The sequence below is a fragment of the Tursiops truncatus genome, chromosome 12 (genome assembly GCF_011762595.2).
Source record: "Tursiops truncatus isolate mTurTru1 chromosome 12, mTurTru1.mat.Y, whole genome shotgun sequence".
Lineage (NCBI taxonomy): Eukaryota > Metazoa > Chordata > Mammalia > Artiodactyla > Delphinidae > Tursiops > Tursiops truncatus.
This window is the reverse complement of record NC_047045.1, coordinates 81549198-81571767: the sequence shown is the minus strand read 5'-3', so window position 1 is coordinate 81571767 and position 22570 is coordinate 81549198. Positions and strand designations below refer to the sequence as shown.

The 22570-nt window shown below is 43.7% G+C and overlaps 2 protein-coding genes and 2 non-coding genes across 5 annotated transcripts in view; 3 read left to right on the top strand and 1 right to left on the bottom strand.

Moving 5' to 3' along the window:
* Positions 1-168: 168 nt before the first annotated feature.
* TCP1 (t-complex 1) lies at positions 169-10840 on the top strand. The gene is made up of 12 exons (XM_019951542.3): positions 169-369; positions 1510-1595; positions 1806-1934; positions 3156-3253; positions 3639-3749; positions 4057-4238; positions 4636-4762; positions 8338-8513; positions 8888-9011; positions 9323-9515; positions 9661-9824; positions 10546-10840. The coding sequence occupies exons 1-12, from the start codon at positions 306-308 to the stop codon at positions 10760-10762; spliced, it is 1671 nt and encodes a 556-aa protein (XP_019807101.1). The 5' UTR covers positions 169-305; the 3' UTR covers positions 10763-10840.
* Positions 3421-3558, top strand: LOC117307584 (small nucleolar RNA SNORA29). Its single transcript, XR_004521350.1, has one exon. It is a non-coding gene; the product is annotated as a small nucleolar RNA SNORA29 (small nucleolar RNA).
* On the top strand, positions 9079-9210 carry LOC117307583 (small nucleolar RNA SNORA20). The gene has a single exon (XR_004521349.1). It is a non-coding gene; the product is annotated as a small nucleolar RNA SNORA20 (small nucleolar RNA).
* The window catches only part of ACAT2 (acetyl-CoA acetyltransferase 2), a 13541-nt gene continuing 1720 nt past the window's right edge, over positions 10750-22570 (bottom strand). The window contains exons 3-9 of one of the 2 annotated variants that reach the window (XM_019951547.3): positions 20134-20315; positions 18057-18174; positions 14228-14371; positions 12948-13070; positions 12249-12403; positions 11569-11679; positions 10750-11152 (exon numbers count right to left, since the gene is read on the bottom strand). In XM_019951547.3, the coding sequence (XP_019807106.1) occupies positions 10982-11152; positions 11569-11679; positions 12249-12403; positions 12948-13070; positions 14228-14371; positions 18057-18174; positions 20134-20315 (1004 nt within the window). In that variant the 3' untranslated portion in view covers positions 10750-10981. The remainder of the gene's footprint in view (positions 11153-11568; positions 11680-12248; positions 12404-12947; positions 13071-14227; positions 14372-18056; positions 18175-20133; positions 20316-22570) is intronic. The other variant, XM_033867932.2, reaches the window with a different exon arrangement.

Sequence of the window (22570 nt, the reverse complement as noted above, 5' to 3'; positions counted from 1 at the left end):
CCGCCCTCCTACCTTCGCGCCCTTCTCATTCGCTCTCTAATTGAGCGAAAGTGCTGGATCCGCCCCCTTCAGGGTCCTCACTTCCTGCGCGTTCACGATTCTCCACCCTCCTCCCCATTTTTCTTTCCCGCCCTGCCTCGCGGCCCGGCCAGGGAGCTGGGAGGAGTGGAATTCCCAGTAGCTCTCGCGGCGTAGCGCAGGCCAGCTCCACGGAGTCGCCGCTGCTGTGGCCGCCGCCCGGCCCAGGAACAAGACGCTTGCTGCCCGCGGTGTGAGTGAAACTCGACGTGTGCCCTGCCGCGAAGATGGAGGGGCCCTTGTCCGTGTTCGGGGACCGCAGCACTGGGGAGGCGATCCGCTCCCAGAACGGTAAGGGCGGGCGAGGCCTGCGGCGGGCCCGCGGCGGTGCGCCACCCTCCCCTGCCTCGCTGGGGCCGTGGCTGCCGTGCTCACGCCTTCCCTTCTCTCCCCAGAAAGAGCCCCCCGGGTGGCACGGGCGGCGTCTCCGACCCGCGGCGGGTCTCGGTGCTTCGGGGCGGCAGCGCCCTCTTCCCGGAGCGCGGCATTCCCGAGGGCGCAGCGCGGTTTTAACTAGAGCTGCCCGGATGCTGCGGTCGTGAGGCTGGCGAGGCGCGCCCCGACCTGGAGGGCGGGCTCCGCGCACCGACACGTGCCGCCGTGCCTCGAGTCCCAGAGAGCCGGGTGCCCTGCGCCCTTTTGTCTTGATGCTAATCAGGAAGGGTGTCCACCGCAATCTCTGGGTCTCCTTTTAGGGCCATTCACCAGGAAGAACTGGCTTTAACGGCTCGTTTAACTGAGGGGCGAATGGCCATCAGCCACTCTTCAAGACGACTTGCCCGTGGTCCCCCTGCCGATTCAGTCCGTACCCCACCTGTCGCTGACCACTTCTTGTAACAAAGCTAGCTGACGAAGTTTTTGTTGAATGTTAAATGATAAACACATTTTATCTAGTAGATTTTAACCGCTTAAAGCATTGTTGAGATGGTTTACACTTCAGAAGTCACGAATGCCAGTCCCTCGTACTGTCATTTGATAGATTCCTATTTTTGTCATAAACAAATTTGAAGTATAGTCAGAACCTTTGGATTACCGCTTTTTTGATTCACAAAGTCTTGTTAATTTTAATAGAACTTTTTTTTTCTTAAACCTGCCAGAGTCTGAAGGAAAAGGCTGATACGTATCTATTTCTGTTCTGTGTGGAGTGGCAGAATCTGAAATGTCGAAGAGTAGATTATGTTTTAATTTTATGAGACAATAAAGTGGGTACTCTCTACAACACTTGGCGTCCCCTTGGCTGTTGAATTCAGACTCTTGTGTTACTAGCCACTCCCCTCCCCATATTAGACTTTTAATAGCTAATTTTCAAATTGGGACGGATTTGTAGATTTGAAAAATTCAGAGGCTGTTGCATGTCACTTACTTCTTTTAGGCTGAAATGATTGTCCTTGGAATCAAGGATTTTCTAATTTCTTTCTTTCATTTCTGCAGTCATGGCTGCAGCTTCGATTGCCAATATTGTGAAAAGTTCTCTTGGTCCAGTTGGCTTGGATAAAATGTTAGTGGATGATATTGGTGTAAGTATATCTAAACATCGTGTTAGTGACTTTAAGGGAAAAAAACGGTTCATAAACACCTTGCTTTGTAAATTCTTTGTTTTTATCAGGATGCTAGTGTTGAAAGGTATACCGAAGGTGAATGTATCATAATGGGGTTGTTCTAACTTAGGGGATATTCTGTTTCTGTGGGTGATTATGTCAGTTTTTCTTTCCCGGGAAATTTCTTAGGATGTAACCATTACTAATGATGGTGCGACCATCCTGAAGTTACTGGAGGTGGAACACCCTGCAGCCAGAGTTCTTTGCGAGCTTGCTGACCTGCAAGACAAAGAAGTGGGAGACGGAACTACCTCCGTGGTAGGTAAAGACTAATGGACTAATGGCTAAATACTAGTATACCTTTTAAAATCAAACTTTCAGAAAGTGAAGCCAGAGGTAAGTCATTTGTTTTGGGGGTAGTGGTTCAGAAACAAAATTTGAAGACTTGTGGTTATAGTTAGTTTGTACAATTCAAGTAGAAAAGAAACTTAAGAGATAATTTAATATAATCCTCACTTTAAATGTTTTTGCGAGTTTTACGAATTTTTTCTCAGCTATTATTCATGCATCACGCAGAATTTTTTTTAATGGTTTCTTTTTAAAGGAAAAAAAAGTGTCTTTTTTTTCTCCTCCCCTCACAGCCTGAGGCCCAGGAATTCCTAAAACCTTACCAGTTTTTTAAAAACAACATGTTTTTATATTTTAAAGGCTAACAAGTGATCTCATGAGTTCAAATGGGAGTTTGAGAAAGTTTGTAAACACGATCAGTAACATGATTTAAACTCCTTGAAGATCACCCAGCACCCTGATGTAGTAGAAACACTATTATTTGGTGAGGAGCAAATAATAATTTGCTGTAAAGAAACAAGCAGTGGTTTGTGGTAGAAGATGGTTGTTTCTAGATTAAACTTTAAGCCATGGAAGAATGAAATCTATCTCTTCTAAAATAATGATAATGGTCTTTGTTCAGTAACTTGTTTATGATAACATAGTTTTTAAAGTATAACTATAATTTCCCCCAAAAGATGCAGACTAAATTTTTTCAAAGTTTTTTTTAATTAAAAAATAATTTTTGGTGTACTTAGAAGGATGATTTTTAAAATAATAACGTAAAATAGTACAGATCAAGAATTCCCTGGCGGTTCAGTGGTTAGGACTCCGCACTTTCACTGCCGAGGGCCTGGGTTCAATCCCTGGTTGGGGAACTAATATCCTGCAAGCCGTGCACAGCCAAATAAATAAATAAATAGTACAGATAATCTGAGTGGTCAGGCTCTTCATTTAGCTTATGTTGAGCACTTCATCTTGAAGAGTAATGGATGTGTCTCCTATTGTTGTACTGACTCTTATCTGGCTTTAGCTATTTACGTATACAATACCATGTAGGGGTGTCTTTTTCTGGTTTCTAATAAGCAGTTATGCATTTCACCACTGTTACCGTTCTGGTTCTTAATATCTGATGCGTGTTAGTGTTGTTTGTACATATGTGTTGCACGTAATGAAAGGCTATTGTGAGAGTAATGGATGTTTTCTCTGCAGGTTATTATTGCAGCAGAACTTCTAAAAAATGCAGATGAACTTGTCAAACAGAAAATTCATCCCACATCAGTTATTAGTGGCTATCGACTTGCTTGCAAGTAAGATTGTTTACATTCAGAGAAAATTTTATATATTATTTAATGTAATAGTTGCCAACAGTCTGTTCTTTAAATGTTTCAATTAATGACTAAATCTTACTTTGAAAAAGTTGTATTTTAGCATTTAAGTAAATATTTGAAGTAGGAAGTTGGGCCAGTATCCTTTTCTTCCCATTTGACTACCACGTTATCTTCTAATAATAGATTTAGTGGCTATGCTTATGGGATAGATTAAAATTGCCGTGATCTGAAGAGGGAGGATTATTTGTGTCCTCCTCCTATATGAAATGGCTGAACAGAAAATTGATGCCTCTGACATCCTGACACAATGATAAAGCAAAAATTTTGAGTAGTGAATTTGTTTTCTTCCCCACACTTCGAACAGGGAAGCAGTGCGTTATATCAGTGAGAATCTAATTATTAACACTGATGAACTTGGAAAGGATTGCCTGATCAATGCTGCTAAGACATCGATGTCTTCCAAAATCATTGGAATGTATCCTTCTGATGGTCCAGTAAAGTGTAGGCTTTTTTAAAAGTAAGACGCTGTGTTAGTTTTTCTGCCAGATGATGCTGTATGGAAATTGCCTGTTCCCTCCTTTTCTAGGGGGAAAAGTAATACAAAGTATGTGTAAAAGTAGTATGCAGATAGTGATAAATAGTACTCTGACATTTTGGTGGCGTATATAATGGTTGTTTCTTTGATGAGATTGCTAAAAGGAAGTGCCTTTGAATTACCCTTGATTTTCATGTGCACCCGCTGTCCATCCCGAGTCTGTTGTTCTCCTTAACTGTTGGCTTAGAAGTGGAGATTTCTTTGCTAATATGGTGGTAGACGCTGTACTTGCTGTTAAATACACGGATGTCAGAGGCCAGCCTCGCTATCCAGTCAATTCCATTAATATTCTGAAAGCCCATGGGAGAAGTCAGATGGAGAGTATGCTCATCAATGGCTATGCACTCAACTGTGTGGTGGGATCCCAGGGTAAGGCTTATGGTTTGATTTGGTCGTGTAACGAGAATACTAAAGGATAAAGTTAGCTGTTTGTGGACTGTATAACTACATTTTCAGGTGAACTATCCAGGATGTGCATTTACTGTTCTTTAGTGAAGCCCAGAGAAAAAGGAAATGGTCCATAATGTTGCCAATTCCTCTTTTGTAATTTAATTACATATAACTTAAGAAAAATACAAATTAAAAGAAAACACGTGTGTTTAATGCCATTTAAGTGTTTGTTTCTAAGGGTAAAAGTAATAAAAGCCAAATTCGTTTACATACAACAATTTAAAATCTCTGCAGATCTCTAAGGATAGGTGTGTTTTATAAAAGGTAACAATGTTATAGTTACTGTAAAGGTACTTAACGTTATGTTCAATTTTAGGCATGCCCAAGAGAATAGTGAATGCAAAAATTGCTTGCCTTGACTTCAGCCTGCAGAAAACAAAAATGAAGCTTGGTGTACAAGTGGTTATTACAGACCCTGAAAAACTGGACCAGATTAGACAGAGGTATGTTGAGAGATTCATTTTTGACCTTGGACAGGGGATGTTTGTAAAGTACCCTTTTTTAGAGCAGGTGACAGTAAACTAAAAAGAATGAGTGGTAGGTCTAATAGGTAGCAGGGTATGATGATTAGGCAAGTAGTTTTTTTGTTTTCAAGTGAGTGTCTTGGAGGACTTTAAATATTAACGTTTTTAACCAAAGTTTTAACTGAAGTCAAACTATATTTTACCCAAACTGTTTGGAAAATTAGAAAACATGGTGATGATTTAAGAGAGATTTGAGTGATACATGAAAATCAACGTTCTGTGGAATTTTGGTTTTATGAGTATATTGATGCATCCAGGAATGTGTTTCCTCAAGTGGTACAAGAACCAAACAGTATAGTGTTGATTCTGCCAGGTACCAGGTAGTTCATACGTCCATATCTATTGACTGGCATGCTAGAGAGCTAGTCGGGAAGAGGTACTCCCTTTTTTTTCCTTTGTTTTTTGGCCGAACCATGCGGCACACGGGATCTTAGTTCCCCAACCAGGGATCGCATCCCCTGCTGTGGAAGCACGAAGTCTTAATTGCTGGACCACCAGGAAAGTCCCAAGATGTACTCTTAACTATCTGCATGTGTATTCTTTCCATCAGAGGTCAGCCCCTCTAGAATAAGTATTCAGAGCCTGTTGCCTTCTGCTTTTAGAGTCTTGCTTCCTCTATTATTCTTTCTCAACTGCATCTTCAACTGCTAATTCTACTCTTCGTTCCTTTCTGGATTCCACTTGTACCTCTCTTATCCCTAAATAAAAGCCTCTTGTGCCCCCAGGTGTTCCAATTACTCTGTCCTTCCTCAGTTCTTCATAGCCAGATGTCACGAGTGATTTACACAAAAACCTTCCTGGTGTTCTATTTCTCATACCCTCTTCAACTGTGTTCTCCACTGGAGGACCGCTTGCTCAGGTCACTAGTGATCACGGCTGTGAAATTCATTAGACATGTTCAATTTCCGCTTGACCTTTATCAAGCCTTTGACTGCTTGAAAGACTTTCCGAGGATAGAGCAGTTTTGTGATACTACCTCATCTATTCCTGTGCCTGCGTGGCCAACGTCTCTGTGCTGGAGACTCCCAAATCTATTTCTCTGAGCTTTAATTGATTGAATGCTTCTTAAGCATCTCAAAGTCATTATGTCTAAAATTGAACTTGTGATGATACCCCCAAATCTGCTCTTTGCCATTTTAGTTAGGGACCCCTCTATTCAGGCAGAAGACTGGGAAATGTCTGTAACTCCTTTTTACTTAATACTCTTTCCCTTTCTAATCTGTCATCAAGACCACTTGATTTCTATCTATAAATTAAATCTCAAATTCACCTACTTTTCCATTTCCATTTTCTTGCCCCAGACTATTGGAGAGGCACCCAAGCTGGTCGTCTTGGTTTCAGTCTTGTTCCCGCCCAGGCTATTCTTCTCACAGCAGCCAAGTGGATCTCATTGCTTGCAAGGCCAGAACCTTTTGGAGGCTTCCCCTTCACTCTAGGATAGGTTTTGTGTTGGTTTTTTTTTTTTTTTTGGCGGTACGCGGGCCTCTCACTGTTGTGGCCTCTCCCGCTGCGGAGCACAGGCTCCAGACGCGCAGGCTCAGCGGCCATGGCTCACGGGCCCAGCCGCTCCGCGGCATGTGGGATCTTCCTGGACCGGGGCACGAACCTGTGTCCCCTGCGTCGGCAGGCGGACTCACCACTGCGCCACCAAGGAAGCTCTAGGATAGGTTTTTAAATTCCTTATATAACTCTTTTTATTGTGCTCTACCACGGCTGAAACTAGAATCCACCGAAGCTCTACTTCCGCAGGCCCCTAAGAGTTTTCCTTCGTCTGCCCAAAATATATTCTGTGCCTACTTGTTTTTGTTTTTGTTTTCGTTTTTGTGGTACGCGGGCCTCACTGTTGTGGCCTCTCCCGTTGTGGAGCACAGGCTCCGGATGTGCAGGCTCAGCGGCCATGGTTCACGGGCCCAGCCGCTCCGCAACATGTGGGATCTTCCCGGACTGGGGCACGAACCCGTGTCCCTTGCATCGGCAGGCGGACTCTCAACCACTGCGCCACCAGGGAAGCCCGTGCCTACTTGTTTTGACTGGTTAATTTTTTAGTTTATTTTTTAGTTGATAAATCTCTCAAAAGAAGCTTTTCTTTCCCCCTCAATCTGAATTATTCTCTGCTGTGAGCTCCTATACTTTGTCTTCCTGGGGCTTAAGCACAGTTTCTAACTATATTTCTGTGTCTGCAATTGTAAGCTCTGTGAAGGTAGAGGCTGAATCATTTCCTTTGCTTTGTAGCCCCCATCTTTAGTATCATGTTTGACGTGCAGTATTTGTTTAGTGTATATACAGAGTTTTATTTTGAGGTTCATCTTTAACTCATTTTATTACGATCCTTTGATCTCATCTACTATTCTTTGAATGAGTAAAATGGTCTCAGCTGTCTCTGTATTGGCTATTTTTCAAATCTGTGTATGTTTCCCATAGTTTGGGATTTCCATTTCCTTCTGGCAGTTTCACCTGAGTATCCCAGGGGCTTCAGACTCATCTTGTTGAAACAGGAACTCTGTCATCTTGCAGCCCAACCTTTTAGCATTTATTTCACTCCAGGAGTCAGTGGCTGAACCTCCCAGTTACCCAAGCCATAAACTTTGACTTATCTGCTCAGGCCATCTATTCTCAGATAGATTCACCTCCAGTTATCACCTTGTTGTCTTCATTCCTTCATCTTTTGAAAACACAGACTGATAACGTTACTTTCACTTAAAAATATTAAACACCTTCTCAGTTCACACTAACATCCCTACAAGACTAACAAGAACCTACAAGGTTCTTCACTTTTTGATCCCACCTGCAGTTTCAACTCTGGACCCCTGTATTAACTCCAGACCTTTAGCTTTCCTTGTCCCACCTGCCAGGCTGGATGCATGGCTCTCATGCACTTGTAGTCTCTGTACTGCACTGAGTAACATTAGCCCTGGAGTTTGGTTGTCCCAGATCCTTGAAGGCAGGGACGCTGCTTCCTTTCTAACGACAGTTCTTGGTTAAGAGCTCAAATTGGGGTGGGGGAGAGCTAACTGGTAGTTTTTAATCCCTTTTCTGTAAATTGGACCAATTTAAATTCTGGTCATAGAAGGGAGAGAATAAATTTTTTTTTTTTTGGCTGCATTGGGTCTTTGTTGCTGTGCGCGAGCTTTCTCTAGTTGCGGCAAGCGGGGGCTTCTTATTGTGGTGGCTTCTCTTGTTGCAGAGCGCGGGCTCTAGGTGCACAGGCTTCAGTAGTTGCGGCTTGCGGGCTCTAGAGCGCAGGCTCAGTAGTTGTGGCGCACAGGCTTAGTTGCTCCGCAGCATATGGGATCTTCCCAGACCAGGGCTCGAACCCGTGTCCCCTGCATTGGCAAGTGGATTCTTAACCACTGTGCCACCAGGGAAGTCCCTAGTTAATATAATTTAATCTGCAATTATTTTGTGAAAAATACTTAATGGAAGTTCGAGCTGTATTTAACATAACAAACACAGCAGATAACTTTAGGTTACTACTCAAATACTTGTCTTTGTAGAGAGTCAGATATCACCAAGGAGCGAATCCAGAAGATCCTGGCAACTGGTGCCAATGTTATTCTAACCACTGGTGGAATTGACGACATGTGTCTGAAGTATTTTGTGGAGACTGGTGCTATGGCAGTTCGAAGAGTTTTAAAAAGGGACCTTAAACGCGTTGCTAAAGCTTCCGGAGGTGAGTCTCCTGCCGGCTCTCGGATACTGTTACTACCCAGGACCGTGTCCCTTTACATTGGATGTTAACAATAAGCAGCTCCAGAAACGTAACAGTTTTTACTTTTTACTCCCTTAGTGCTTTGTGCTACAGATAATGTGTATAGAGGCGTGTTTTTATGTAACTGGGCAAGTTCTTTTACTTGCTCCACCTCAAAGTGACATGGTTCCATCTTAGGTTAAAAGGACAGTTGGTTGCCTGATGCTTAACTGTAAACCTTAACCTTACCTTTATATGACACCTCTATCATAAATACATGTGTCTGAATCTAAGGCAGGACTTGAAAATACTCATGAAAGAACAGTGTTTACAGATCTTTGTAATTACTTTAATAGCAACTATTCTGTCGACCCTGGCCAATTTGGAAGGTGAAGAAACTTTTGAAGCTTCAATGTTGGGACAAGCAGAAGAGGTGGTACAGGAGAGAATTTGCGATGATGAACTGATCTTGATTAAAAAGTAAGAGCTACTTTCTAAATTATAAAGCTCTACAGATTTTATTTATTAATGAGTGAAAATAGGTCACCTTCCCATTTATTTGCTGCTATATAGTCTGTCAGTGATATAAGCAGTTATACGCATGGGATAAAATAATGTTGGGCCATTGTAAATTGAGGTGAAGTAACCATTTCACCTCTTCTCCATGGTCTAGACATTGCTTCCGTGTCTAAATGTCCTGTGTAAGCAGGATTTAATCAAGGCACTTAGACTGAATTTCTGCATGGATTTATTAAAGCATTGATGTGAGAATTTCCCTGTTTTTGAAATAGCACTAAGGCTCGTACCTCTGCGTCGGTCATCTTACGCGGCGCAAACGATTTCATGTGTGACGAGATGGAGCGCTCTTTACATGATGCACTTTGTGTGGTGAAGAGAGTTTTGGAGTCGAAATCTGTGGTTCCTGGTGGCGGCGCCGTAGAGGCGGCCCTGTCCATATACCTCGAAAACTACGCAACCAGCATGGTAAGAGCATCTGGAAGCCCGTTTTCATTTCTGGAAGGGCACGGCACTTTGTTCACGTGAATACGTCTCTTCTGCGACCTTAGCTGCCGCTGTGGGTGTTAATTTTCTTCCTTCTGTGAAGACACCTCATTGTCTTTGTTCTCAGGGCTCCCGGGAGCAGCTCGCTATTGCCGAGTTCGCAAGGTCTCTTCTTGTTATTCCCAACACTCTGGCCGTTAATGCTGCCCAAGACTCCATAGATCTGGTTGCAAAATTAAGAGCTTTTCATAATGAGGCTCAGGTTAACCCAGAACGCAAAAATCTCAAATGGTAAGCATACTTGACATTTTTCATTGTCACCTGTATATCATATATGGTAGTTTGGTTTTTGTTTTAAACTCACGAAGGATGATGACTAGTGATTATTAGCATTGGTGTGTGTCTTAGTTATCAGATCGGATTCCTCACCTTTCCCTGCTGCTGTGGGTAGAGTCATTTACCTACAGTAGGAAGGTTCCAGAGAGGAAATTATTTTTGGGTGGTCCATACCTGTTTTTAAGCAACCTCCTTTTAAGATATTAAATGATGTTTAGAAACAATTTCTTTACTACCATCGAGGCTTTCTACACCTCTTTCAGTGCTGAATTTGTTTATCCATAATCAATTACTTTAGACTTATAGGGATCTACTGTAAGGTCCCAGCGTTTCCCAAGGTTAACATTTGAATGGAATAGCTGGCACTGATGAGACTACCACCTAGTCAACTTTTTAAATATTTATTTGGCTGCGCCTAGTAAATATTAAATATTTATTTGGCTGCGCTTAGTTGCGACGTATAGGATCTTCAGTTGCAGCAGGCGGGCTCTTATTTGTGGCATGTGGGATCTAATTCCCTGGCCAGGGATTGAACCCAGGCCCACTGCATTGGGAATGTGGAGTCTTAACCACTGGACCACCAGGGAAGTCCCCCTAGTCAACTTTTAAAGGAGTGGAATAGGATGGGTGTGAACGATGAAAGAGGCCATTTAATAGGTTTTTTTCTAAATTGCAGGATTGGTCTTGACTTGGTCAATGGTAAACCCCGAGACAACAAACAAGCAGGGGTGTTTGAACCAACCATAGTTAAAGTTAAAAGTTTGAAATTTGCAACTGAAGCTGCAATTACCATTCTTCGAATTGATGATCTTATTAAATTACACCCAGAAAGCAAAGATGATAAGCATGGAGGTTACGAAGATGCTGTTCACTCTGGAGCCCTTGATGACTGATGTCTTTTATTTATGACAATGTTAGATGCATTTATCTTGTTGTACCTCGAGTATTACACATTAAAGTGCAAAAAGCTGTCAAGTCTTGGGATTCTTATGAAGTGGGAGATAGTTTCCATCCTCACTTTGGTCCTCTGATTTCACTAACTTAGTATTTTATTAGTTTAAAAAGAAACGAGGTTCACGTTTAGTTTAAGCATAATTAATGGTTAAGCAGTTTCATCCTCTCAGAACACACATTGCTATTCCCATCCCACCCCCAATGCACAGGGCAGCAACCCCACGATGTCCACCCTTGCGCTCCATCGTGTGCAACAGGGTAACGAGAATCCGGCAGCCAGATGCTCCAAGAGGATGGCCCAGGGCTATAGCTCCTCCTTCAGTGTTGACCTAAGGGGTACATAAGATTTGTATCATTTATTTTTCTCTGGACATAAAGTTAGAATCCCAGACTTGTCTTTTTCCTCTTAATGTCATACCAGTTAACTACCCTTTCAAATTCAGTTTTTAGTTCAAGTTGCTTAGGAAGTGATTTGTACCCTTGTGACATCCATTCTGACTACCTTAGTTTAAGACTGAAAATACCCTCTTCCTGTGGGAAGTGAACTAATGCACACAAGTCTTTTTGCCTTAGGAAGCAATAAAATAAGTGAACTCCCAAGTCCATCAGGAACTTACCTAGCACCCACCCCTTACTGTATGGCCAGTACCTGGAACACATCCTGTGTTTTGCTGTTTACAGTGTTAAGATCGCATTGTGAATGTTCATTTGCAAGCTCTCGTCAGGACTGCGTGCTCAGGTTTACCTTCTCTGGGTTTAATCCAAGTTCTTTAGCTATTGCAACAGACACAGCTGCAAAGGCTTCATTGATTTCAAACACGTCAACATCCTCCAGCGACCAGCCTGCTTTTGCAACCTAAAGGAAAGGTTAACGGAAGAGAGCTAAAATCTCAAGTGGAACCATTCTTCGTTGTAGGTGTAGAAGCGGAATATACTGTATGATATTGAAGGATCTCTTGAAAATGCCACTCTGAGTTCCAAGCAGTAACACATTTTGCCTTGGTGACACCAATTCTAAAAGGTTTAAGGATAAAACCCCTTGGAAATTCTATACTGTCTTCAAATTTGAACCGCTTAACACGTGGCCGTGAGGTTGTAGAGCAGAACTAGTTGCCCTATAAAGCAGATGATCCGAATGCGGGCTGCTCTTCGCGGAAGGGAAAGAACACTATAGATATAAGTAAGTGAATAAGCTCAGTTACGGCTAACGGGAGGATGTCTCCTTTTGAGACAACGCAAGTGAAGCCTGATAGGAATAAATATGAAAATAAAATCAAGCTCAGTCTCGGCATTTTGGAGTGGGAAGGATCTGAGCGAAGGTTTGAAGGAGGTAGAAGTTAATAAGCATTTACAAGTTACTGGTCTGGTCCCAAAGAGGCTTTAGCAACAAAAAGGACAGGTGCTAACATTGGAAATTAAACTCACAGCTTGCTTTATTGCTGGAATTGGTCCTATTCCCATAATGGAAGGCTCCACACCTGCTTGTGACCAGGAAACTATCTGTGCTAGGGATGTAAGCCCACGGCTATCAGCTTCTGACTTCTTCATAAGAACCACAGCTGCAGCACCATCATTTATTCCTGTAAAATATGAATGTCTTAATTTCCACAACCGTGCTCACTAAGTTACATACCTGTGTCTACTTTCTCCAACACCTGAAGACATGGGTTAAGTTAATACCTTTTGACAAGATGATATAACAGACCACAGAACATTCCAATGGGATAAAGAGCGGAAAGGTTAAAGCAGTGGGGGCGGGGAGATTAATGAAAAGAAATGGAAGAAATAGCCCAGACCTCATAGGAGGTAATGGGAGTTCCGGGTTTTGGAAAAGGACAGAGGTGGTAGATAAAATCTGGAGTTCCCTAATTTGCTTTTTCACTTGGTGTCTCGTTAGGATACTGCAGGGAAACCAAATCCATTTTGCAGTGTGTTGTACAGGTTAAGTCATAAATCTAAATATGAAGAAACATGATCAAAACTACATTTTCTCCTAAAGCAACGAAAACAAGGTTTTAGAGTAATTTGTGTATAAATAATTGATGAAATGAAATTAAAAAGGTATTAACTTAGTAGACCTAGCAGAAGATAATACTCCCACAACTGCCCTTCAGAAAATCTAACCTGAAGCATTAGCTGGGGTGACGGTTCCTGTTCCATCTGTAAGGAAGCAAGGCTTTAGCTTAGACATGGCTTCCATGTTGCTCCCATGGCGAGGAAACTCATCTGTTTTAACTTCAGTAAGACCTGAGAAAAGGGAAAATCGTTACCCAAGATTAGTACAGTTCCTCAGACATGATATAGAAGGATTCACATTTGGAAGAAAAGGTTTATTATAAAATACTTTTATTCCAATAGGAAAGTACACACTAGTACAAATTATTGTAAAGACATGTTTTCCATATCCAGACAGCCCTTTCTGAGGAAGGCAGTTACAGGGACTTCTTTGCTTAAAAGGTTGCTAAGATTTGGGGTATATAGGTCTTGGCTGGTTACAACTGACTGGATCTAGGGTGTCAAAGCCAGTCTCATAAAGGCTGGGCATAATCGATGTCAGTCATCAGTAACAGAACTTGACTAGAGCGTTCCATGTTAGAGAATAGCTAAGTGACCCCAGAAGATCCACCCTCAAATATGAAACACACACAGAAGCAACAGGAAGTAATGGACATTTGCTTCGGAGGAGATTGAGCCTGTAGGCATAGAAAGGTCGGCTGCTTTCTCCAATTTCTCCTAAAACGCTCCATCTACACAGCCATGTGGAGACCCTGGGCGAAAAGTGTCTGGATGCTGACACAGCCTCCCATGTCTCCTTCCCTGCCTCACATTCAGATCTATCCTGAATATATCTTTGCAACCTGAAAGACAACTGAGACACGATGTATAAACATTCCTATATGTTATTCTTTTGAATATTAATAATTTACTTATAAATAGCCCCGTTGATGTTTAAACCATTATGACTGGGCTTCCCTGGTGGCGCAGTGGTTAAGAATCCCCCTGCCAATGCAGGAAACACGGGTTCGAGCCCTGGTCCGGGAAGATCCAACATGCCACGGAGCAACTAAACCCGTGTGCCACAACTACTGAGCCTGAGCTCTAGAGCCCGTGAGCGATCACTACTGAGCCCATGTGCCACAACTACTGAAGTTCGCCTGCCGCAACTACTGAGCCTGTGGTCTAGAGCCTGCGAGCTACAACTGCTGAAGCCTGTGTGCCTAGAGCCCGTGCTCCACAATGAGAGAAGCCACCACAATGAGAAGCCCGTGCACCGCAACAAAGAGTAGCCCCCGATCCCCGCAACTAGAGAAAGCCCGTGCGCAGCAACAAAGACCCAACGTAGCCAAAAATATAAGTAAGTAAATTTATATATATAAAAACACCTTTATGACTTACACACCCACCTTTTTTAGAAGATACAAAAACCGGTACAATCTCTTTGTCAAAATGGCCAGCTTTCTGTGCGCTTTCTGTCCTGTTCTGGGACACAACTGCAACCTTGTCCTGATCTTCTCTACTCACTTGCCATTTGTTGGCTACATTTTCAGCTGTGAAAGAAAAACAATAAAGCAAAAACCAAACATTTTTAGGAACTGGCTTTTGGTAGCTCAAGTTTTTCACCTTCAAACAAGCACTGAGGCCCAACAATGGCAGGCTCGCTGGTGGACTGAGACAGTGCGCTGCGGCAATCTTGCCTCCCACTGAACGTGGAAACGTTGCAGTGATTCTTAAGAAGCCATTTCCTTTCTTTGCTTCCTTCCTTCTCTTTTCCTTTCTATAAAATAACTTTCGGAAATTTCATTTATGTGGCTTCACCAGTTCATATTTTTTGCCCCATTTGCTTTATCATTCTCTCTGAACCATTTGATGGAAAGTTGGTAGACACCATGCCCCTATATCTCTAAATTTTAATTTCACTGTATATTTTCCCCCCCCAAAGGCCATTTTCTTACACAACCACAGCTACCAAAATCAGGAAATTTAACAGTGATAAAATACTATTATCTAATTCTTAGTCCATATTCAAGTTTCACCTATTGACCCAATGATGCCCTTTAGAGCTAATTTATTTGTTCAGTCCAGTAACGTCCAGTCCAGGATCACGCACTGCATTTCACCGTCCATCTCTTTAGTTTCTTTTTATTTGGAACACCTCCTTAGACTTTGTGTTTTGTTTTTTATTTTAAAGTTTATGATGTGCTATGTGAGGCTCAGTAGTTCTAGGAAACCATGTTTTTATTTTTATTATTATTTTTTTTGGCCACGCAGCATGTGGGAATCTTAGTTCCCCCGCCAGGGATGGAACCCGCACCCTGCACTGGAAGCGAGGAGTCCCAACCACTGGACCACCAGGGAAGTCCCTGTCTCTGTGTTTCTTAACCTTGATATTTCTGAAGGGCAGGGGCTAGTTATTTTGTCAGATGTCATCAATTTGGGTTTGTTTGGCTCATGTTTCCTCAAGATTAGATTATGTGTGAAAGCACTGAATGATGATTATATACTATCTTCTCACTGAATCATTCATTCATTCATTTATTTATTTATTTATTTATTTATTTATTTATGGCTGTGTTGGGTCTTCGTTGCTTTGCGAGGGCTTTCTCTAGTTGCGGCGAGCGGGGGCTACTCTTCATTGCGGTGCGCGGGCTTCTAACTGTGGTGGCCTCTCTTTGTTGCAGCGCACAGGCTAGGCACACGGGCTTCAGTAGTTGTGGCTCACGGGTTCTAGAGCGCAAGCTCAGTAGTTGTGGCGCACGGGCTTAGTTGCTCCGTGGCATGTGGGATCTTCCCGGACCAGGGCTCGAACCCATGGCCCCTGCATTGGCAGGGGGATTCCTAACCACTGCACCACGAGGGAAGTCCCTCACTGAATCTTATCAGGATGCAAGTGGGAGTTTATCTCAGGTGATGTTAGCCTTGCTCACTTGATTAGAGTAGCATCCACCATATTTCTACACTGTAAAGTTAGTGTAGTGTATTATGTGTGCAATAGCACTATATCTTAAAAAACAATGTACATAACTTAATTAAAAAATACCTTATTGCTAAAAAATGCTAACCATCATCTGAGCCTTCAGCAAGTTCTAGCAGTAACGTCAAAGATCTTTCTGTCTCCTGCTTCGTCAAAATTGTTCTGGGTTTTCTAGGTCCAGGCTTTTCATATCACCATAACAAATATAAAAATGAAAAAGTTGGAATATTGCAAAAGTTACCAAAATGTGACCCAGAGACCTGCGGTGAGCAAATGCTGTTGGAAAAATGGCACTGACAGAATTGCTTGACACAGCGTGGCCACAAACGTTCAATTTGTAAAAACACAGTATCTGTGAAGCGCAACAGAAACTTGTTTGAAATTTGTTTCTAAGATGATTAGTTTGGGTCTAGAGTAGCCCTTACCCTGGGCCCTACCCTAAACTGTGGCCTTTCTTAGATGTCAATGGAGTGTCCAGTGGGTTCAGTAAAGTCTCTACTGTTGTTGGTCAAAACTTCTGTGTCCCCCAGCAATCTAAAATCTCCATTCAGGGACTTCCCTGGTGGTCCAGTGGTTAAGACTCCAGGCTTCCACTGCAGGGGGCATGGGTTCAATCCCTGGTCGGGGAACTAAGATCCTGCATGCCACATTGAGCAGCCAAAAAAAAAAAAAACTCCATTCATGTTCCTAGAAGCTGCTTCTACTAGGCCTTGTAGAGCGTTGCCCTGAACATCCATAGCTAAACATTTGGCCAAACCTTAAGGGGACCCTTAGCAGATTTCTGGAGCTCCTCTTCTTCTCTCCAGTGCTCTGCCCCACAAACCTAGCCATCTGAGCAGCCCCAGACTCTGATCTCTACCTCTCCAGTTCTTTGAAGCCACTTTTCCCCAGATGAAAAGTTAGGAAAGCAGCCCCAGGTAGAGATCTAGTTATAGTGGGTCTTTCCCTTCTTTCAAGAAGCTCAGTTTTGCATGATTGTTGGCCGTTTGAAAACGGTTGATATATTCTGACCAGTCTTATACTTGTTTATAGTAGGAGGTCTAGTCTTTACTAATTACTACATCATGGCCTGAGCCATTATCTTTTCTTTTTAAGCAACAGAAATTTATTTTCCCACAATTCAGGAGGGTAGGCGCCCAAAATCAAGGCACCGGCAGCCTTGTTTTCTCCTGAGGGCCCTCTCCTTGGAAACCTTCTCACTATATCTTCACATGGTCTTCTGTGCCCACATCTCTGGTATTCCTCTTTTGATAAGGATACGAGTCCGATTGAATTAGGGCCCAGGCTAAAAGCCTCATTTCAACTTAATTACCCTTTAAAAGGCCCCACCTCCAAGTACAGGTCACATTCTGAGGTCCTGGGGGTTAGGGAATAGGAATTTTGGAAGAACACAATTCAGTCCATGACACCTCGGAAAGGGCTGGGGAGCTAAATGTTTAATGACCATCTCCGGTGATGTTGAGGCAGTTAGCTTGGACTGTGGCACTCTGAGAAACTGACACGTTAGGCCCTAGTACAGCACACATTGCCCGCGATGCCCAGCCATCTCTGCTGCGGCTGTCAGTCCCACAGCGACAGAGACGCCCTGAACTTCTCACTGTCCCCGCCTCTCCAAGCCCTCCCTCCCTTCCAGGCACTCACACACACTGTTCCCTCTGCCTGGAACCTCGCCCTTCCCCTCCTTACCTTTTTCACAAGAATTCTTTTCACAGAACCAGAGCCGCTGCCAGGCATCTGAGCAAGATGCTTAACCTCTCAGGGTTGGTTTCTTTAACTCAAAACTTAAAATGTTCTTAAGTTTTACATTATGTGCAGTAAAGACAGGAGTTCTTTTGATCTTCCAGTTGCTTTGCCAGTACACCTAAACCACAGGAGCCTTCTAGACGGATGAAGACCTGACTGCGTAGTGCAACAAAGAGTTAGGTACCAGAAGTACTAGTTTATCTCTGATGTTGCTTTTGCCACAAAGCCACTATTTGTGAGCTCTGTTCTGTCATATGGTAAAGTGAGAGTTTGATCCAGAAGAACTCTGAGGCACCTCCCACTACTAACATTCCCTGACAATCAAGGAGTCACAAAGGACAGAGGGAATACGTCCCCACTTCGGTTCATCGAATGGGAACTATCCCTGTCATCAGGGATACAAAATGATTAGGACACAGTCCCTGCCCTGAAAGAGGAAAGCACCTGCAAAGCCGATTATTACAGGATCCGTTTTCAACTTTTTGCGGTTAGTATGTTTTCAGCCATGTTTGCCTTACCTGTAATGCCCATATGATAGCTGTGAAATGCATCTATAAGCCCGTCGCAGAGCACGCTGTCAGCGAGCGGCGCATCCCCCATCCGGACTCCTGTCCTCAAGTGAACCAAGTGAGGAGCCTGAAAACAACAATACTAATAGATTAGGCTTGGTTGTAACTAGTCCTCTCCTTAGGATCCCACTCAGAACTATCCAGGGGGCTTCCCTGGCGGCGCAGTGGTTGAGAATCCACCTGCCAATGCAGGGGACACAGGTTCGAGCCCTGGTCCAGGAAGATCCCACATGCCGCGGAGCAACTAAGCCCGTGCGCCACAACTACTGAGCCCGCCTGCCAACTACTGAAGCCTGCACGCCTAGAGCCCATGCTCTGCAACAAAAGAAGCCACTGCAATGAGAAGCCTGTGCACTTCAACGAAAAGTAGCCCCTGCTCGCCACAATAGAGAAAGCCCGCGCGCAGCAACGAAGACCCAATGCAGCCAAAAATAAATACGTTTAAAAAAACCCAAAACAGCTATCCAGTGATTCCTCAGTCTTCACCTAGTCCCCCTTGTGACCCTTCTCCCCTGTTCCAGTCCATGTTCCTCCCCACCCAGGGCCCAGGGCCTGAAGACCCCTGGAATCAACAGGCTACTCCACCCTTCCTACTCCTGGAGACCCATTGCTCTCCTCCCCACCCATTTCCAGTCTTCTGTCAAACAAACCTACGCATTCTGTGTCCTATTTCCTTAAAAAGCTCTTTATTCTTTCCAAAGAAGCAACTAGTTGCCTATTAAATGAAGAGCTCATCAAAGGGCTTAAGTGATGGGAACAATGTGTTACTTATTTTGATGGGACACAATGCCTACAGTGAGAATAACCAGGTTGCTTAATTAACTGATAGGGAGAGATTTCTCAGTAGGGGATCCTCTTAACTCCTACCAACTCGATAGCAGCTATCAGAGAATGGAAAGACTCAAGAGTCAGAAGATCTCTATTGGAGTCCAGGCTCTGGGCCTCAGTTTCCTTACCTGTAAACTGGGAATAATACCAAGACTAAGGGCTGTTACGTCTGCGTGTTTACAAGCACAGCTATTAGTACGGTCCCATCAGAATCACTCCGATTACGTTTGCTACTTTCACCCTGCCTCCTCCAGAGCCTCCGCAAATGTGGGGCTGAGTCAACCTCTGCCTGCGGGATCCCCAGGTGAGACCCTGAACTCCTGCAGGAAGCTAGGGGATATATTTTTTCCTTTTCACCACTGTGCCGATTTGAGGGATGGAACTTGGTGAAACCAGTCCCACCTGGCAAGCCTACTGGAGAAAGGCACTACTCGGTGGTCCTCTTTTCCATATTCTATACTTACCAAAGGTCAACAAAATGTGGTCCCTGGAATATTCCTTGTCCTGTGCAGGAAGGTAAGTGGCATCATCTGTTTTCCACTTTTACTCACAATGAGAAAGAAATTTAAAGCGAAGTATATCAACTGACTAATGTTACAGGTTTAATTCAGAAAATACTTTACGCTTCAGTAACACTTAATTTTATTTATTTATTTACTTTTGGCCACATTGGGTCTTCATTGCTGTGTGCGGGCTTTCTCTAGTTGTGGCGAGTGGGGGGCTACTCTTCGTTGCAGTGCGTGGGCTTCAGTAGTTGTGGTGCACGGGCTCTGTAGTTGTGGCTCGTGGGCTCTGTAGTTGTGGCTCACGGGCTCTAGAGCACAGGCTTGGTAGTTGTGGTGCACGGGCTTAGCTGCTCCGTGGCATGTGGGATCTTCCTGGACCAGGGCTCGAACCCGTGTCCCCTGCATTGGCAGGCAGATTCTCAACCACTGCGCCACCAGGGAAGCCCCAGTAACATTTTAGAAAAACATATATTCTGTTCCAGTCACACTGGTTGATAGGCTTTTTCTTCAACCTGGATTTCCCATCCAATTTAAAGAATAATTAATAATCAGGCAGGGATCAAGGTTCAATGCGTTTTTTACTTCTCCCCTGTTTGGTTCCAGCTCTGATACCATTGGTCTACCCTGCTATGGCAGTGGACAAGAGTTTATCAGTGAGAGGTCAGCGAGAGCCATCTCTTCAGAGGCCTTACCTTGCTCATGTTTTCCATGCCTCCTGCGACCACAATGCTGGAGTCTCCTACCACTATGGACTGGGCTGCAAGGCACACGGCTTTTAGGCCTGACCCACAGATCATTTGGCAGCTCCATGCTGGAACAGAGTAGGGGATTCCGGCACCCACACTGGCTTTTCGAACAGGATTCTGCCCACAACCTGGAGGAAGGAACAGAGAGGCCTCCCAGCAATCAAAGAGAAAGATAAAATGTTGGGATGAAAGTGAATGCAAGATCAGGAGATTGCCAGCTGGGTCTCTTGCCACTTCCCAGCCAAGGCAAGAGTTCCTGGCAGAGGCAAAGACCTGTGCGGACCTCACACCCATCCCAGTCTGACCCTTCAATACATATTGTCTTGTGCTGTTCTACAGATATTTTATTAATATAAGCTTTCGGGGCTTCCCTGGAGGTCCAGTGGTTAAGACTCCACGCTTCCAATGCAGGGGGCGCAGGTTCGATCCCTGGTCGGGGAACTAAGATCCCACGTGCCATGTGCCAAAAAATAAAGTGAAACAAAAAATTAAAAAATTTATGAACATCGGCTTTCTTCTCCACAAAGGAGTTATTAATACTGTAAGAAGGAACTGTCTTCCTGATCTTTCTCTAGGGCTTGAATAAGCACACACTCCCTTATAAACAGAGGGCAGAACTTCGGCATTATTCCTGTTTCTAACTACGGTTATTTGCTTCCTTGATCATGGCTTAAGACACCTGGGCAGATAAGAGGGTTACTTAAAAGAGGAAACCTCTGCTAAGAAGCACTTCTTTCCTTGCTTAATATCCATCACACCATGATTAACTGGTTACGTAACGAGATATGTACAAAATCAGAACTGACAATACCTTTCTATAATTCAGCTGTGGGCCCTTCCTTCAGGGAATGGGAAAGAAATACATCACATACTTAAGTTGGCAGAGAAGGGGGTGGAGTGGAAAGTTTCAAATATCTTCAGTCACCATTATCTGTTATCAACAGGTCAGTGTTTATACAGTGGCCGCTCTATTGCAAATTTCAGGTATACCCATACCGAACACCTCTCCTCAGTGAGTTTGTTGGAAAAGAACTAGCAAATGGGTCACTGAGAAAAATTTAGGGATTATATTCATGACGGTGTTATTAGTCTGGGATTAGGCTGGGAGCCTAAAGTTTGAGATTGAAAATAGACGCAGGAAAAATTATTATTTTAAAATATTTATTTGGCTGTGTCGGGTCTTAGTTGCAGCACGCGGGATCTTCGTTATGGTATGCGGGATCTTTAGTTGCGGCATGTGGGATCTAGTTCCCTGACCAGGGATCAAACCCAGGCCCCCTGCATTGGGAGTGCAGTCTCAGCCACTGGACCACGAGGGAAGTCCCAGGAAAAATTATTTAAAAAACAGTATCAAAATGTTCTCAGGGACTTCCCTGGTGGTGCAGTGGTTAAGAATCCGCCTGCCAGTGCAGGGGACACGGGTTTGAGCCCTGGTCTGGGAAGATCCCACATGCCGCGGAGCAACTAAGCCCATGCTCCGCAACAAGAGAAACCACCGCAATGAGAAGCCCGCGCACCGCAACGAAGAGCAGCCCCCGCTCGCCGTGACTAGAGAAAGCCCGCGCGCAGCAACGAAGACCCAACGCAGCCAAAAATAAATAAATGAATAAATAAATGTTCTCTGAATTAAATTCATAGGATACTAGTTAATAAAGAAGACATTAATATTATTTAAGGTTCCTGCTTTTTAAGCTACAATGAATTACATCTGTATTTAAGTAAATAACTCCTTTATAAAAATGTTATGTATTTATTCATAACCCCCATCTTCAGCTACTTAGAGTAGTGGTGAACATAATTAACTAATGGTCTAGCATTTAGCAGAAAGTGAGGTCCATGAGACTGAGGATTCCTATCTGATATGAACCCTGTTTATCCCCAGCTGATAGAACAGTGCCTGGAGCGCAGCAGGTGCTCAGTAAACATTAGTTACATGACCCTGGAGGGTACCTGCGTAGGAGGTAGGACAGATGTGGGTTGTGATCCTGGATAATTACTCAATCTCTCAAACTTTCATTTACTCGTTCGTAAAATGGAGAGAATACGATCCAATAGACTTCCTGAGAGGATTAATGAAAGCACTAAACACGGGGTTTTTAAAGGCCCAGCACTTAGCAGGCCCTCAATAAACACAGCTGTTATTTTTATTCTAATTGTATGGAGATACCACACAGGTGAGAGGTGAGGTGAGGTGAGATATGGAAGAGAGAAACCAGGAGTGGAGGACCCTATGGCAACAGAGTAAGTAAGTCGTGGGTCTGGGAAGAAGAAAGGAGGGAGTGGCCCAAAGGCAGCCACCTTTGGGCCACCAGTAAAGTTACTCATATGCTTTAAAGCCCTGGAGAGTCAGGAGAAAGTGGCGTGCTTCGACTTTAAGGCTGCC